The sequence below is a fragment of the Pleuronectes platessa genome, chromosome 14 (genome assembly GCF_947347685.1).
Source record: "Pleuronectes platessa chromosome 14, fPlePla1.1, whole genome shotgun sequence".
Taxonomy (NCBI): domain Eukaryota; kingdom Metazoa; phylum Chordata; class Actinopteri; order Pleuronectiformes; family Pleuronectidae; genus Pleuronectes; species Pleuronectes platessa.
The window spans coordinates 9271168-9288785 of NC_070639.1; the positions used below are offsets into that span (position 1 = coordinate 9271168).

General features: G+C 43.1%; 1 protein-coding gene and 1 long non-coding RNA gene across 3 annotated transcripts in view; both read left to right on the forward strand.

Moving 5' to 3' along the window:
* Positions 1-13633, forward strand: part of nck2a (NCK adaptor protein 2a) — a 31441-nt gene extending 17808 nt beyond the window's left edge. The window contains exons 1-4 of one of the 2 annotated variants that reach the window (XM_053439850.1): positions 522-695; positions 3080-3321; positions 9545-10311; positions 11590-13633. In XM_053439850.1, coding sequence (XP_053295825.1) covers positions 3096-3321; positions 9545-10311; positions 11590-11784 — 1188 coding nt within the window. In that variant the 5' untranslated portion in view covers positions 522-695; positions 3080-3095 and the 3' untranslated portion in view covers positions 11785-13633. Of the gene's footprint in view, positions 1-521; positions 696-3079; positions 3322-9544; positions 10312-11589 lie in introns of those variants that run through there. The other variant, XM_053439848.1, reaches the window with a different exon arrangement.
* Positions 13634-14787: 1154 nt separating this feature from the next.
* Positions 14788-16201, forward strand: LOC128456065 (uncharacterized). Its single transcript, XR_008341787.1, has 2 exons — positions 14788-14904; positions 15313-16201. It is a non-coding gene; the product is annotated as an uncharacterized LOC128456065 (long non-coding RNA).
* The last annotated feature ends 1417 nt before the right edge of the window (positions 16202-17618 follow it).

Sequence of the window (17618 nt, forward strand, 5' to 3'; positions counted from 1 at the left end):
CTTCACCAGATTTTCTCATCCACTCATCTGCACCAGGAGGAATAAATGTAATAAAATGAAAAGGGAAGAAGTAGCCTGGTGTAATCCAGCAGCTGTAGCCTGGGGCAGATAGAGACTACCACATACCTCCTGTCTCCAGGAAGCGTTGACGTCACCATTCCTCGTCTTGTCATAAATCTGCCCTTCCATTTCTATCGCCTGCACTCCCCAGAGAGTCACAGCTGCTGCGGCTCTGTCCCTCCCTGAATGTCAGACTGACCCCTCCATCTTCTCCCTCCCGCCGCCTCTGTCACATCTCAGAAATCGGAGCGACTTCACTTACAGTGGACTTGACATAATTTCCCCCGGGGTTGCGCAAGCCCCTGTTCCTCTGTTTCGACTGTCCTGGCCTGTGTAGAAATCCAGTTTGACGACTTCAGTGACGGCAAGCAGAGGCACATTCACACCCCGGTACTTTTTTGCAGAAACTCTTGCGCATGAATTTTCTACTTATGGTGATGATAGGAAGTTGCCACGGTCTTGCTTGTGGTTGTGACAGTAAATGTAAGAATGTGCTCAGTAAAGTCTGGGCTGTCTCTGCTGTTGTGGTCTTATTGAAGTGGAATTAAACGTCTGCAGCTGAAAAACAACCAGCGCTTTAGAGGGTTCCCATTTGTACGTCATGAAATAAAGCCGACACACTGAAGATATCAATCGTAAGCCTTTCTTATTTTCTCTCATTCGTGCAACTGCACTTCCAAAGATTCTTGAAGAACACTGTACTGTGTCCCAGTGTGGACATCATGGGCAGAGCCGACAAAGAAACAGGAGAAAAAAACCCTGTTGGAGGAAACGAAGAAGAGATGATGGCCGAGTAAGAAACCGTGAATATCGGAGCATATTTCTCTCATGGCGAGAGCTTAAGGAAGCCGAAGGATGCAGGACAGACTCCCTGGTGTTGTTATTTGTCAAGTAATTCATAACTAAACATGAGCAGTACTTCAGCGTGACTAAAATGCTGTCATTCACCTCTCATTCATGTTAGTTTTCATCTCAAATGTCACAGCAGTTGGAAGGAACCAGTCATATTTGTGTAAAATCGCTACCTTGTCAGCCGTCGAAGTTTCTGTGGCTTTTCTCCGAATTTACGTCAGTGAATTACACATCCCACCTACAGGGGGAGCCTATATTCAGCCATAAATCTCTCTTCTGTGCTTTTCCCTCTCAAAGAATAAAACCTAAACCACGATATGAGTAGGGGAATTATACATTCGTCAGAAGTCTCAGCTGCAGTGTTTTTTTCCCTTGTGTTTATTCTGTGGAAACATTTCTGAATATGGCTACACTCACCCACATGCAGTTAAAAGTGTGTTTTTTCCATTTAACTGAGCTTGACTCAGCAGGGGTTTTATTTGGAAACACATTACATGTTATTTATAATGACCTGTCACCATTATTTTAACAGCTCTATAATAAGTGTTATGTGTAACTGTAACGTGGAGGATCTTTTAAATGTCAGGTTTGGCTCCTGAGTGGCATCACTGCTGTAAAACACCGTCCCACCATAACCACTGATAGATGTGCATTAGATTTAATGAAGAGATGGAGAAAGCCTGTATTTGTTTACCTGCACCAATATTCTTTCTTCCTTCACTTATTCCACTGAGCTGGTTTACAGCTGCAGACTGGGAACTTGGAAGTCGGCTAAATTTAAACTGGATTGCTCGCATGGTTCTCATACCTTGAGACGGCTTTTATCAAAGAAGAGGTTTTTCACAGAACAGGAATAAACCAAATCTCTTCAAGCAGAATAGTCAAGTTTTCCATTTGGCTTCCTCCCGAACAGATACATGTAATTTCTCAGAAGTTGAGGTGACCCCAGCAGACCCACGTCAAATCACCTCACCTAAGGCCGGGTGAAATAGAGCATGCAATTGCTCACTGCCTGTCCCAAAAACCGAATAGGCTAGGTTTTGTGTGTGTGTGTGTGCGTGTCTGTGTGTAAATTGATTTTGTGTGTTTGTGCTGCTCTCTAACAAAGAACCCCTCTCAGATTTGCCTATTTTGTGCTGAATCTTGCGTTTGCTGCTGTCTTTAAACCCAGTTTGCTTCCTCATATTTTCAGCTGTGTTCATCCACGGTGATCATGTGGTCAGCAATGTGAGATTCTGCCCTAAGCTTCATCTGAGGAATTATCAGCGTCAGAGCCAGTCCAGGCACACTGGACATTATCACTAACCTTAACCTCATATTTGGCTCGGTTGTGTAATTTAGCCTTGTGATGAACTGGCAACCTGACCAGGATGCGTCCTGTCTAATGCCCAATGTGAGCCGGGATAAGCGGTTTAAAATTTGTGTGCCTGGATAGATGTGGATTATTTTGTAATGACTTGTCATTTGTCACAGTAATACTGATCCTCACGCACACACACAAACACAAAAATTGCCCTGTTCCAGAAAAATATTGATATAATACATATTTTAATGTTGTCTAGTATGTTGTTCCTCAATTAATAAGGAACCAATGGACGACTTATTACCTAGAGTATTTTAAAATGCGAGTCAGTCATTTAGTAATGGTGCAGCTGTTTGATGATGTGGTCCGAGTCCATTTCTCAGGACATTCTCAAGAATCCTTCCGGCCAGCGCCCTGCTGAAATGCTGGTAGAATGTCTAAGTCAGCCCATGTGACAATACAGTAGGAAAATGTCTCGAAATTCCGACTGAAAATTGATGTTGCTGACGTTTCAAATGAAAAAGAGGTGACATACACATAAAAGACGTAGATGAAGATTACAAATTGTAAATACTGACATCAGAGAGTGTTAATAACAAACGGTCATGGCAATGTGCTGTAAGTCATAATATGATTTCAGCAGCAGTATTCCTACATTATGTCCTGCCTCCGGCACGCTCTACTCAGACACCACCCCTCGCCCGAACACTGAGAAGATTTTCCTGTTGTGTTAAATGTGTTTCTTGTTCAAGTGTGAAAGTTCTGACCCTATTGTCTGGACATTTGTGTGTGTGTGTGTGTATGTGTGGCAGTTTGCGAGGCGTCGTACTCCTCGGCTCACCCTCCTCTCCTTCCTCTCCACAGGGGGACTCCATGAAAGATGACAGAGGAGGTGATTGTTGTAGCCAAGTGGGACTACACGGCCCAGCAGGACCAGGAACTTGACATCCGTAAAAATGAGCGTCTCTTCCTCCTGGACGACTCAAAGACCTGGTGGCGCGTTCGCAACACTACCAACCAAACGGGTTATGTGCCATCCAACTACGTAGAACGCAAGAACAGCCTGAAGAAAGGCTCGCTGGTGAAGAACATCAAAGATACGCTGGGTAAGGAGGATTGTGTCTCGCTCTGCTTACCGGTGAAATGTCGCCCGTTTGTTAACACTGTCAGTAGATTCTTTTCTGTGAAAGTGGATAATCGCTGCACCTCTCTTTTCAGTTGTTTGAGTTTCTGGTGGAGGTGATAAGATATGGTCATAAATAGTGGTGAGTGTGTGTGAGCTCTTTCAGACATGCACTGAACTCCTCAGTTCCTCGGTATTTTGTCCGGAGGAGCTGCATGTGTGACTGCAATTTTCCAAGAGAGTCTCTGGGGACTTTCCCTACCTGGCCACGTAGTATACAGTCTGTAGAAAAGAGAATCCGATGTGTGAGCACAGCAGGGAATCCCCACTTGATTCACAGCTAGCGACTGGGGGGTTGTTGTCACTTCCTGCCTCTGTCTCCTGCACCCAGCTGCTCCACCTCTCCCCTAAATAATGCGGAGAATCTGCTGCTGTCAGGCAGGTCATGTCTGGAAACGAGTTTCTGAGAAGTCTTCTCAGAAGTGATACCTTCACTGTGTCTGTGTCCTCACCAGGAGCTGTCACTGTGCATATAGACATATGCATTTATTAGAAAATGATTTTTCAATGACTCCTAAGTTGTTGTTATCAAACCTGTCAACAAAGAAAAGTAATTGAGGCTTGATATTTTACATATTAATCATAAATAACTAAATATAAAAACCTACAACCAAATATTTAAATGTATATTTTTAGTGTAAACATAAATGGATCTAACATGTTCTTTGGATTGTTCTGTTAAATACAAGTTTTCATATCTACAAATATATATGTAGAGACTGATATGCATGTGAAAGACTCATATCGTACACAAAATGTTCTCTTAATCAACAAATCAAAATGTGAGTGTGTGTGGGTGATGCACACGCTCTCTCACATGTCATTGAGCAGCGGGTTTGACCTTTCCCTTGCGGAATCATTGTTACATTTTATTTCATAATTTTGCAAAGAAGGAAAATGTTTCAATAATTTGGTTTAAATTATTAACTTCAGGCATCATGAAATTGGTTTGATGTTTTTTAATCATTGTCAGACAAATTGTCTTCTAACAGAAATCAGGCTTTCAAACTGCACGTGAGCCAATTCATTAATATCATTTTTTAACGTGGAAATCTGGGCAGAACATTATTGGGGCTGTTGAAGCTTCCTTATCACGCTCACAGATCTGGCAGCTTTCTGCAGCGCACAGATGCCCCAGATGTGACAGCCGGAAGGCCGCCTTTATAGAGTAATGACTTAACTTGGGTTTGTTGGTGAACAGCTCAAGACGAGAATGCAGGAATTTATCTGAGAATGATGAAAATAGAAAGAGAGGAAGAGAGTCGGGTCTGATATGTGGATCCTCTCCGCTCTGTGGAAAATCAACCCCGGGGGGAAACTGTGGCTTTATATGGGCCAGCATGGCACAGCCTGCCACTGTCACCCTCAGCAGAGCTCATTGTGTGCAGAGACAACATGTATCTGCACTTCACTCTCCTTTTCCAATCCAGCTCCCATCACACCATTTGATTCCAACAGCTGCTTTTCCATGTAATGGTCCAGCAAATAAAAAAAAGAAGCAACTTTTAAAATGTCGCAAAGAAGTTAAAAAAATCATTGCAGTGCACATTAGGACTGCTTTCATTGACTGGTATGAAGAAAAGACATAATTTCTCTATGGTTTTTATTTGCAGGTCAAAAGTGGCAAGCAAAAAACAACCTGTCATCGAAAACTGCTACAGAAATATTGTATTTTGCATAAAAATAAGCTGAGTGACGCATAACCTTTGCAAAAATGGAAAATCGTTAACAGTGAGCATGATTCATTGCTGCAGTTTATCTTCCTTGGCTTGGAGAAAGGTTCACCATGGCATCGTGATATAGAGAATTCACTGCTTGTTCTTTAACTGGCATCACTTTTCATTTAGTCTTTTAAATAAAACTTTTCCTGGCCTGGTGTCTGTTCCCGTTCTCTGTACTATTCCGGGGAAACACTTGTATGAGCTGCACTGTGATAAAAAGTAGGAGACGTAGGATTGGAGACAAAACTGGAAACAAAACAAGTTGTTTGCCATCCGCCATAAAACCTCAGAGAAGAAGAATTTGGAAACAAACCAAATCCAGAACTGCTGAGACTGTTTTCTGTCTTTTTCAGTGTGGACAAGCTGTGATTATTTATTTTTCTTCTTCTCTAGAAGATGATGGTCAGTCCTGTAAGCTAAATATGCAAAATATCTCAAAACCTATTTAGAATAGATGTTTTTCATCTATTTAAAAAAAAAAGTTGAAAACCAACTCAGGTAAGTATTTGTTGTGTATATGAGTTTTGTTTGTGTCTGTTTCTATAAAACTGTACCTGTCTCCTAGTAATGATAATACAAAACTTCAAAGACAACGATCAAATTCATGCAATAGCAATTTAAATCTTATCCAACCAGTGATATAATACAAAATCTACAATCCCAGAAAGCTGATAAAATAATACACCCTTTAAAAGTAATGATGGATAAGATTAGTGAGATAAGATAATGTGATATTTCCAACAAACATGGAGGAAAGACAGCTCATGCAGCTCCCCATGCTTTTCTATGATCAGAAGATTGATTAGTGGAGAAATCAGCAGCGTGTAATGCAGTGATGGATTATCTCCCTGCCCCTGACTAAGTTACATATTGACTACAACATTATGGCCTACTTCCATTTCAGTCTAAGTAGTTTGCTACCAGCGAGTAGCTCTTCAGTGTTAAAAGCCTGAGTAAATCCAATAGTCAAGAACATTTTCATGATGAGGCGGTGAGCAATAGGTGAGGTCAGTGGCTAATGGAACTCACACACTCCAACAGAGGATCTGATTGGCTGAGAGTGTGATTACTTCATCCTGGCTCTTTTTCTCTCTTTTCCAGCTCTTCAGTGAGTCAACATTGTGATTATGGACCTTTGCAGATACTCTGTGTGACTTCTGTTATCTCCGGCTTTTCATCCCCATTTACCGTGCTTAAATCCAGTTGTACCATCGACATTCATGCAGGCAGAATTGAATTGTAAATGGCTGCATGCTGCTTTCTGTCCTAGTTTCCCCCACGCAGGAAATACAAACAATGATGGAGCAAAATAATTCAGCGATGGGTCCCACTCGTTGCTGAAACTGGGGCAGTGCTCGCTGCTGTAACATAATGGCAGAGCTAGATATCTGTCCACCGTAGTTTTCACATGGCTGCGAATGTGAGGCTGTGTGAAGTCCTGGTCCTCATGTCAAAACTGTCATTTGTCCCTTTATCCCGGTACAGTTTGAATGCAAGAGTTCAGCAAAATACTTTTTGGGTGAACCTAAAATAACAACCCGTTTCTGCAGTGGAGTTATCTGTCATGTTGTGCCCCCCCCTCCGTATGCTCTACCCAGGCACTACCCCTCAGTGTTCGGGATATTTTCCCTGTTGTTGTGAACACGTCTGACCCTGACAATGTCCCTAACCCGACTATCGGGACATTTTCTGGAGTTCATATCTTTAAACGGCTTTTAACTGAGCTGTTCATCTTATCTTCACACTTGGTGTGTATTGTTTAGGTCCCGAGGAAGTGCAGTGTGGAATTTGGTACGTTTTTCATTATTAATACGCTTCGAATAAAGAGGCGATAAGTGCTCTGTAGCAGCAGCGGCTCATGAACGACTTATGTAAGTGATGTTATCAATCACAACAACAGCCGGTTCAGGACAACGGCAACTGATTCTCCAGTTCAGCTCTGCAGCAGCGGTGGTGCAGCTTCGGGGTTCTGTGGACTGAGTCCTGCAGTTGCTCTTTACTCTCTGCAGCTCAATTACTGTAGGTCACCTTTACAGTTTCGGAAAGAAAGCTGCAACCAGCATCACCACAGGCCAAACAACGGGCACAGCACAGCTTTTCTGCAAATGCTGCATGCACATCTCTGCACCAACTCCTTATTTTATTCCAATTTAAGCTCTGATTTTGCTGACAAATATCTTCTCACTTGTTTTACACACAAAGTGCTGCATTAAGACCCTGTGGCACCTTCGGAATATTAAGAAAAGAGCATCTCTGGTATATAAAAGGTCATTTCCCAGCTGATCTGTGGTGCTAATGCTCCGTTTAAGGGTCACGTTATACTTTTACATCCCTGCACTCGCTCACATCTTATCGTCTGATGGGCGGTGTGGTATTGTGCAGAGTGCATTTAGTACAGTAACTTCCACAGTACCCTCCACTGTGAGCCCAGAGTGAAGCAATATGCTGCAACATGCAGTCATCAAGGTTTTATCAAATCACTTCCCCCTGAGTCCGAGTCCTTTGGTCTCCAAAGTCTAGTCTCCTTCTCCTAGATGAAGAGCCAGGTGAAGTAAGGGAGTGAATGTGTGGGAGGAGAGAATAGAGCCTGCTGCTGCTATAACCAGCAGGCCAGTGCCTTGAAGTGGAAATGAGTAAAGAAGAAAGGTGTGTCTGTGTGTGTGTGTGTGTATGTGTGTTGAAGTGTTTTTGCTCAAGGGAAGTATGAGTCTGTGTTTCTGTCTTGTCTACCCCATGCCAGCGACAGTGAGTTTTTCCCTCCTGAGGGAGCACCTGAAGTCGGCCCCAGGAGTGACCCTTTGTCTCTGGCTCACGGCCGACAGAATCCTCTCACGCATGCTCGAAGCAATCAGAAATGTGGGATACACGCCGCTATCCATAAACATGATCTGCTTGTTATTCCCGTCTCATCCCTCGTCTTTGCGCTTTTGTCAGCCGTGGCCTCTGATGTGCTCGGTCTGCTGTTTGTGTGAGAAACAGCTGCCAGGGGACCCCTCGTCTTTCTTCCCCGCTCTCCTTTTCTTCCTGCCAACAAGTTTCATGCTACTCGGGATGAACCCAGCCATCTTTCCCCAAACAATGCGAACGTGCCGTTGAGCGGTGACATTTCTGTGGCATTTCAGCGGGCTCTGTGGCACAGACCGGCTGATGAGCTGTCAGGAAACTCTCTTCAGTGATTAGCAGCACACATGAACACCTGCTGACTCCAGCCTCAACTGTCAAGTAAACGGTATAAACGTTGTGGAGCGCACGGCGTATCATTATTATTCTAACAGGAACTTGAAGGTGAGACCTCCTCGGTTGTGTTCAGCTGAGATACTTTGGGAAGTTAGGATCTCATTGAAGCTGGCAGACAAATGTTTAAAGACTCGTACTTTGAAAGTGCATGAATGGGAAAAGTCAGAGACAGGTAAGACAGCGGCTGACTTTGATCCCCGATGTGCCTGTCATCATCAAGCCCATGGTGCCTGCTCCACTTTTCATTTCCCTGCCTACTCCACCTATTTTCACTTTTCTGATTAGCATGGTGTGTGTATGCAGTATAGATGGTGCCGACTGAATACCAAGTAGATAACAAGCTTTGATTCCACTGGTTTGTGTGTAAAAAGACTTCGGGGGGGGGGCCCCAGTGCGAGTCGAGCTTTGCACCGGTGTTAATTCTATTATCAGAAGTATCGATCTGTCTTCAGCCACTGAGGTTTCTCCTGAGATATAGTATGTATCCTTCAGTTCGAAAGTCGTTTTCTTTGCTTCTCTGGGTCCACGAGTGTAATCTGCAGCCTCAATTAGCGTCCTGCTGACCTCAACTGCCTCCTCTCCCTATGGAGCCCCGGCTTTCCCTGCATCTTAAAACCTGCTTTCTCTCATCACAGCCTCTTGCTGCTGCAGCATTCAAACGTGTTTGGATTCTGTCTAATGCTTATATTTGCCATAATCTCTGTTTTTCTCAATACTGAGTCAAATGTCTACTTTCTCTCTGCAGGTAGATCTTTCGGCTCATTTGTTTGTGTTACCGGGTAAACACAGAACATTTAACAGCTAGAAAAATAGATATTTTCAGAAATAAAGCTGAGGGCGAATTTTGGTGAATCAGGTGAACACACATGGCGTCAAATGAGTTAGACCTTATGCTGGATGTGAAGGCAAATGTCTGTTTTCCCTAACCCCCTGTTTCTCAGGGATCAAAACAAATGTAATTTAAATATTTTAGTATTTGTTTGTCAGGTTTTCATCCATGTTTGTTTGTTTGTTTGTTTGTACAAAACATCTACATTATCACCTATAACAATAAATTGGAAATATGTCAAATAAATCATGAAAAATATCTGTTCATTTTTCCACCAAAGACAGAAAAAAACTGTTAAAACCCAGATTAAACTGATCTGTTTCCAGCCGTCACCATCTTTTCTGATTCTATTGCTGCAGGTTTGGGAAAAACTAAGAGGAAGACGAGCGCCCGCGATGCTTCCCCAACACCGAGCTCAGATACAGAGTACCCCTCCAATGGCAGCAGGGGTGGAGGAGGAGCCGCTGAGAGAATCTACGACCTCAACATCCCGGCCGTCGTCAAGTTTGCCTACATGTCGGAGAGGGAAGACGAGCTGACCCTGGTCAAGGCATCCCAGGTCATAGTAATGGAGAAGTGCAGTGACGGCTGGTGGCGGGGCAGCCAGGGAGGCCACGTGGGCTGGTTTCCTTCTAACTACGTCCAGGAGGAGCTCGGAGGTGCTGAAGACGGAGGCGAGGGGGATTCCTCGAGGGGTTACCATGCTGGGTCTCACGGGACTTTGATGGCCAACGGGTGCGCTGGTGGTCACAGTGAAGTGCTCCACCTTGTTCAAACGCTCTACCCCTTCAACTCGGTGACAGAGGAGGAGCTGAACTTTGAGAAGGGAGAGGTCATGGAGGTGGTGGAGAAGCCCGAGAACGACCCCGAGTGGTGGAAGTGTAAGAACTCGCGTGGCATAGTCGGCCTGGTACCTAAAAACTATGTGATGGTGCTGGATGAGCAGCCCGGCCTGCCTTCCTCTACGCCGAGCTCCCCACAGAACCGTGTCCTGGGGCCGGCACGCTCAGGGAAGTTCGCCGGGAGGGACTGGTACTACGGCAGCATCTCCAGACACCAGGCCGAGAGTATACTCAACGATAGAGGAGAGGAGGGGGACTTCCTCATACGAGACAGCGAGTCATCGGTGAGTGTGTGGGGTGAAGTCATCTCATGGCTGGGAGGGAAAAAAAGAAAGAGGATATATCAGAAAGATAGAGGAATAGAAGTGGCGTTTGGAAATTAGTTTAGAATGTTTCCCACAGGATTAAGTCTATCTATAGCAGTTACTGGGGTGCACATGCATCCAGATTCAGATTCAGAGTCGAATATAGATTTAAGGCCGAAAGACAAGTTCTCGCATGAGAGAGAACTGCATTGCATACCACGTGCGCGTGCGTGTGCGTGCGCGTGCGTGCGTGCGTGTGCGTGTGTGTGTGTGTGTGTGTGTGTGCATAAACACAACTGCAGCTGAAACTATGAGGTCTGACTGCATTGTTAAATGTAAATGAAGATATCTTACATTCATCTCCACAGCTGTACAGTGCAACACGCTGAGTTAGAGATGTTTTTATGAGAGGTGTAAAGACATTGTGGTTCAGTATGAAACGGTGGCAGGGGAGATTTGAATTTAGCAGACTGCCACAGTCTAGATGATTAAAGGGAAACACTAGGTTTATGTGTATTATGAACTGTTTTCATTCACTTAATAAGAATTCTCAATTTTTTTTTATCTGAATAGCATTTACGTGTTTGTGCTGTGGGCCTAACCTGTAAGGGCAATGTTTTAGTGATCACATGATTATTCACATGTATACTCAAAGCAATATTTGCCAATCAGACGCAAGTATTTAACCCATGGATCGCTCCTTTAGAAATTCTTGAGTAGATATCAATTTCAGTATTTTTATTTAATTGTTACATCAGACCATCTGTCTCAAACCCAAATATTAACTTTACAATAATAGAAAACAGGAAAGCAGCAATTATTCAGAAAAGATCAGATTTATTCTTTTCGTGGAAACTGGTTTGCAGCAATACTCATAGGATGTTTTCCACAGACCAGCATAACAAAAACATTAAAAGACAAAATCAACACTTACATTTAAATTGCACCTTAAGCTAGTCTGGAAAATTCAGGGACACAAATAGCTGCTGATTCCTTTTATGTAGCTCAGATTATAATCTCTGTGACATCTTAATCATACGGAAACCACAATTCATTAAACCACATGAATTATGATGAAATAATACAAAACTGTCTGTAATGGAAACACAAAGGAAATAACTGTAGGAAAATGCAGTAGCTTGATAAATGTGGGCCCACGTGTTTAAATGTGACAATATGCTGCCACCTGCTGGTTGCATGTGTTTTTGTGTCACTCGTTTATTCAACCATATCAACTCCTCTCTCTTTATTTTGCAGCCCAGCGATTTCTCGGTGTCTCTAAAAGCATCGGGTAAGAATAAGCACTTCAAGGTGCGGCTCGCGGAGGGAGTGTTCTGTATCGGCCAGCGCAGGTTCAACTCCATCGACGAACTCGTGGAGCACTACAAGAAAGCCCCCATCTTTACCAGTGAACACGGGGAGAAGCTCTACCTGGTCAAAGCACTGCTGTGATTCCCTCACCCTCACATCTACACTGGATCTCACACACATGCGTAATACTAACACCTCTCCCTGACTGTCTCAACTCAAGCCTTAGCTCTGAACCCTTCCGCTGTGGTGTCTCTACCAGACACTCAGTCTCTCCTTTGAGTTTTATCCGTCACCTTCCCGAGGCGACCGAGGTGAAAGTCTTTCTAGCTCTGAACGCCCGAGTCTGTGACCGCACTTCCCCAGCTGCATCCTTCACGTGCAGCTCAGTGCGTAGGGATATAAATAATTCTCCGGTCTGGACGTGCGAAGATGCAGTGACACACCTGCTGCTACCAGAGCGCCCGAGGCCTTGGTTGGGGGCGGAGCTCTCCTTCTGATGTCACACATGATACATTAACTTCCACGCACATCGTAGGTTAAAACCATTATTGCTCTTAATCCACACACAGAAGACGGACGTCATCAGTTCAGAGAGGACTCTGAGGGACCTTGCTCCGGTGTCGCTCTGTCGTCGCTGGCCATTGTTTTATTTTGTCTCTTAAATGTTTGTCTTCTATTTTTTTTTTTTTTTCAAAGCTAATTTAATTTCCTCTCTGGTGGCCCTCTCGTACAGCGACTTCACAAAGTGACCAGAATCACTCTCTTGCCTTTTTGTCCTTATTTTAACCATTCCTCTACATGACTCCCCATTTTAATTTTTGTCTTACGTTACTATTACAACTTCCTCCCTGTTTCCGTCTCTTTCATTATTAGCGATGTTATAGAAAAATCTGAATACAGTAACTTCCTGTAATACTTCTATGAGGCAGCGGCGGGGGAAAGAATGAAATAGGGGAGAACTCTGAATTCCTATAGAGTTTGAATGTTTATCAATGTAACCGAATGTGCCACCCTGTATCCGTACTGGCTCCAGGTCTGCACTGCACTCACCATACATTCATTCATCGCCCTCATGCTTTATACCGTGTCACATTGTTCTGCAGTTTGTGTCTGTAGCGGAGTGAGTAAAAGTACTTCTCACCACATAAAGATAATAATATCTTGTGTCGACAGAGAAGGAAGAAAGTGTCATTTACACAAAACGTTTAATAATAAAACCATAAAGGCACAGTTACAGTTGAAGGGCGCCCTGAAGCTCTTTATTTTTCGCTCACAGATTATTTGGAAATGAGTTATTCGTACATGAAGCCAGTGCAAGAGCAGCTTTTGAGCGTTTGCTAAACCCCTCCTCTCCCGAACAGCGATGGTCCATTGGTAGCTGGGCAGGTGAGTGGACGCTGCAGGTCTGTCCAGCTTAACACTAATTAGAGCCAAGCAGTACATGTGGTTGGAGGATAAAGGATTTTTGAGGGATTGCGTTCTTTTCACAAGCTTTTCCAAAACCAACAAAACCTGCTTTTTAGTCTGAAATCAAAGACCCATATTCTCAAAAATTGGTAAATCTGCTACTATGATCGATTTCCAACTGCATTTGCTTTGAGAGAATGAGACGTGGGACAGGCGCAGCAACAGTAACTGAGTTTTCAAATAACGACCATCGCTCCACTGTTGACAAACCAAATATACTGTCATCTTGGTCGTAATTGAATTAACTCTATAGTCCTACCAAACATTTTCCTGTTTATTTTTGCTACTTGCATTCAATTACCGATGGAAGTGTTGATCATGGAGTACTCGGCTTTTATACCATATATCTGAATGTTATTGAGCATTGTTATTTAATTCTTGTCTCCACTGTATGTATATATTCAAATTAAGAGGAGGTGCATATACGAATCACTATGATCCAACTATGGTACTGTATCACCGACAACATGATGAGAATTGAAATACTTTTGTTCAATAAAGAATTTTTGAAGAATACTAAAAAGGTCGCAAAGTGAAGTGTGTGATGCGCCAACTTCAATCAATTCTGGATTTTATAGGGAGCCAATGGAGAGAAGCCAAGACAGGAGTCAAATGATATCTCCTTCTAGTTCCTGTCACCACTGTACCAGGAGGCTTTCTTACAGACTGTGACATCCTGATCATAAAGAGTTGCAGTCATCGAGTCTAGAGGTTAACACATGGACGAGTTTTCTCAGCATCGTTCTGAGCAAGCATATTCCTTATGTTCAGAATATTGTGCAAGTGGAAGAAAGCTTTCATATTTGTGGGTCAAATGACATGTCCTGGTCAAACATAACTCGAGTTAGGGGCCAAACTAATACCATCCAAGGTTACTATCGGCTCAGGCAGTGTTGCTCAGTGACTGTGGACTCAGAGGATCAGTGGCTTTATATAAAGACAATCAGGAAGTCTTTTATCTCTCATGTCTTTTATTCGTTATGATTTCTGTCCAGCAGAGGTCAGTGTTGGTCTGAGCACAAAATGTTGAGTTATTTTTCATGCTGTTTAAATGCCAACCCAGTCTCATCAGAAAATGTTCAATGGCAACGTTGGTCCACTTGGACCGACGTTACCATCTCACAATCTGGCCTCTCAGATTGTGAGATGGTAACATTTAGTCCTCCCATTGTTTTGCATTGGCGTGTTCTCACGTCACGTGACTGTCAAGCTCCCGTCTGCGGAGAGGAAAACATGGCGGAGATTCCTTGTTTTTTCAGATAAAAATATAATTTTGTAACTTAGTTTGGGCATAAAAATACATTCTGACACCATTTCTAGCGAGAAATGTGGTCTTTGCTTCCACAGTCTTCAGCCAGTTCGTGCTTATGATAAATATTTTAATAGTTATCACGCATGTTTTTATCGTTGCTATGATGGTTGCCATGGCACCACGGGCGCAGCTTGGTGTTTAAATCACAGTCCCTGCGTGGTGTCCTTCAGTGATCGTGAATGTTATTCATGTTATATAATAGTAATATTTGAGGCTAGATTACATCTCTAATGAGAAGGATCATGCGAGTCTGTTTATACCGAGGCCGGCCCGAGTGCGCGACCGGCCCGAGTGGCGCGAGCCGAGCGGCCCGAGCGGCGCGAGCCAAGCGGCCCGAGTGCGCGAGCGGCCCGAGTGCGCGAGCGGACATGACGTGTGGCTGTCGTAAAAACCCTATTTGTAAACAACCAGCCCTTTAACTCGGGGCTGCGTCATAAACACGGCGCGCTTGGAAGACCACGATGTCATCTTCCTTCTGTCAGGTAAGTAGTTTATTGTTTTTAAAGATCGTTACGATCTAGGTTTACAGTCCGAGTGCGGAGAGAGTCCGTCAATCCACACTATGGACGCTGTTCATCAGCTAATACGCCATTGTTAGCCACATGCTTCAGCCCACGGTAGCCTGTGCTACCTGGGAGGTGAATACATGGTTGTTGAAAGCAGTTCAAGACGCTTAGCTCATCATTGAGGGACGCTACAATATAAATATAAACATGAATTTGATTTATGAATGCTTTAGATTAATAAGGAGTGTATTTGTCTACCATTACTCCACAATATCAGGTCAATTTGGTTTAATGTATAGTATGCACTATGACAATAATGTTTCCATGTTATGGAGTTGCGATTCATTTTATAAAACAATTGCTATGTTCTGTTTTTTAATCAAGGAGGATCCAAGTGAAGCTACAGGAGTTTCATTAACGTCAACAACTTGGACCAAACAGTTTGTTTTGCTTGATGAAGAGCAGGAAGGGCAGCCTGGAGAGAAAGAGAAGCCGGGTTGAGCCCACTACCATCATCCACGTACCACGAGGAAGATGAGGGAGAGAAATGATCCTACCATTAAAGAGGTACTTTTAAGTTACATACCAGAAAAAACATTTGATATAATTTGCCAAATATACATTTTTATTAAATCCCCAAAGTACACTTGCTGAAATACAAGTTAATATCACACTGAAAGAATTTTGATCAATCATGCTTCCCTGCTGTGATTGTTTAACTAGGAAAACAACTTTTTCCACAGGAAGGCAAGTAAATTTAAGGAATACATGTGCAAAGTTTTCCTCTGTTATGTATAATGATGACCCCCATCAAACATAATGTTAGCAATATTTACACCTTTTAATTTATACTGTTTATTTCTGTCTACATGTGTGAATTTGCCTTCATTAGTTTCAGAAAAGAGCGATGATGTATCGGTCAGTGGGCGGCAGCACGAGACTCCGCAAACTAGTCTGTAAGCAAAGCAGACGAAGGCATCGAGGTTGCGGCCTGCCATCATTGTTATTTTGCTTAAGGGACTGAATATGTTTCATGTAGAAATATTAGCATTTCCCTTATATCTACCAAAACTGCTTGTTTCACAGACTGCAGTTTTGTTTTGATCCGATGTGGTGTGCAAATACAACCGTATCTGCAATGGGTTGTGGGGCATTAACATTTGTAACTCTAATTTTGTTTTGACAGACTGTGAAAAGAACGTTGAGAACATCACCACTCTACAGGAAGACACAGTCCAGTAATGGGTGTCAGAAGTTCAGTAGTGAACGACAGGTACTGTGGAAAAATATGTGTCATTGTTGTACAATGTCCTTTGACTCTGTTTAAACAAGGTCAACACAAAAAGGTTTGATTGTAAACTGATATCGGTATGAATTCATGTTATTCTCCTCGTCAAAAGAAACAAACAATCCAAATTACCTGCAGAAAGCCCTTGATGGACGCTTCAGCTGCATCGTCAGACTGGTGAGACAGCAAGATGCCAACTTTAATGCCAATTTATTTGTGTAACATTCTGTGACCAAATGTATAGATAACTTTTTGTAGATTGTAAAAATAGATACCCATTTATTACAAAAAAACTACACTAGAATTATCGCACTGCGTTGTATGACTCCGCTAACCAGAGCAGTGTCCGTCTACATATTTCTACATATTTTCTCTCATATAAATGACACTGTATCTCTTGACAACTGAAACCATAAGATGAGGTCAGTGTGGCCTTGACCTTTTTACTTTAAGACAAATACAAAGTTAGACAATCCGAAAACATGCAGTTATGCCTCCGGCGACTCGCTATTGCAGAGGCATTAAAACCGTAGTGTAGTAGATTGGATTTTATTGGTGTTACATTGGACATCTTGTATGGGTACACCAAAAAATATATTTGGTTTCACATTCTAGATGGCAATAAGCAGAGTCATCAACTCAGGAAAAATATTTCTGTAGAAAAGAAAGCCTTGTATGTGTGTATGTATACATACACACAAACGCACAATTGAGACGTTTTTGTCTTTTATCATATATTCTCAGGCAGTACTGATGCATTTACTGAGAGGGGACGTGAGGGCCTACTCTGCGTGCTCAGAGTTCAAGCCCAGCAGGCTGCAGCGGGCCTGACATATTCTGGAACAGCAGCACAGTCTTTGGATGACTCCTCTGAAGATGAAAACATGGCGAGGTACTTCTCCACTGATGAAGAACTGTGAGGGCTGTGATTAGCTACACTCTCTTGCTACAATGCTACTCATGCTACTCCCTGGCAGCCTTAGGAAGGCATTAGCTTGCTGTGTGGTAGCTGTTAGCTTCAGCATTTTTAGTTTTTAGTGGCCTGTCTGACGTTTATGTTAAAAAAAAATCAGAGGGAACCATCTTCATAATTTAACACTATGGTTTGTTTGTGTCCTTCAGTTCTTCTCAAGAGAAGCAGTACAGGTGTGCCTCAGCTCCACGGTCCCTCCTGCAGCCTCCGCTCCTGATGCTAACCTCATGTCTCCATCACACCAAGCAGCAGACCTGGATTGACAGACCTTTCTCCAGAGCTGCCCCCTCCCTCTGAAACCCCCCTCTCCAAAACACTATTTGTGTAGTTTTTAAAGTATTTTTTGCATGAGAATTGTTGATCATAACATTTCCAGCAGATGCCTTAATATAATGTTTGTGCACAATAAATTACATTGATCATAACATA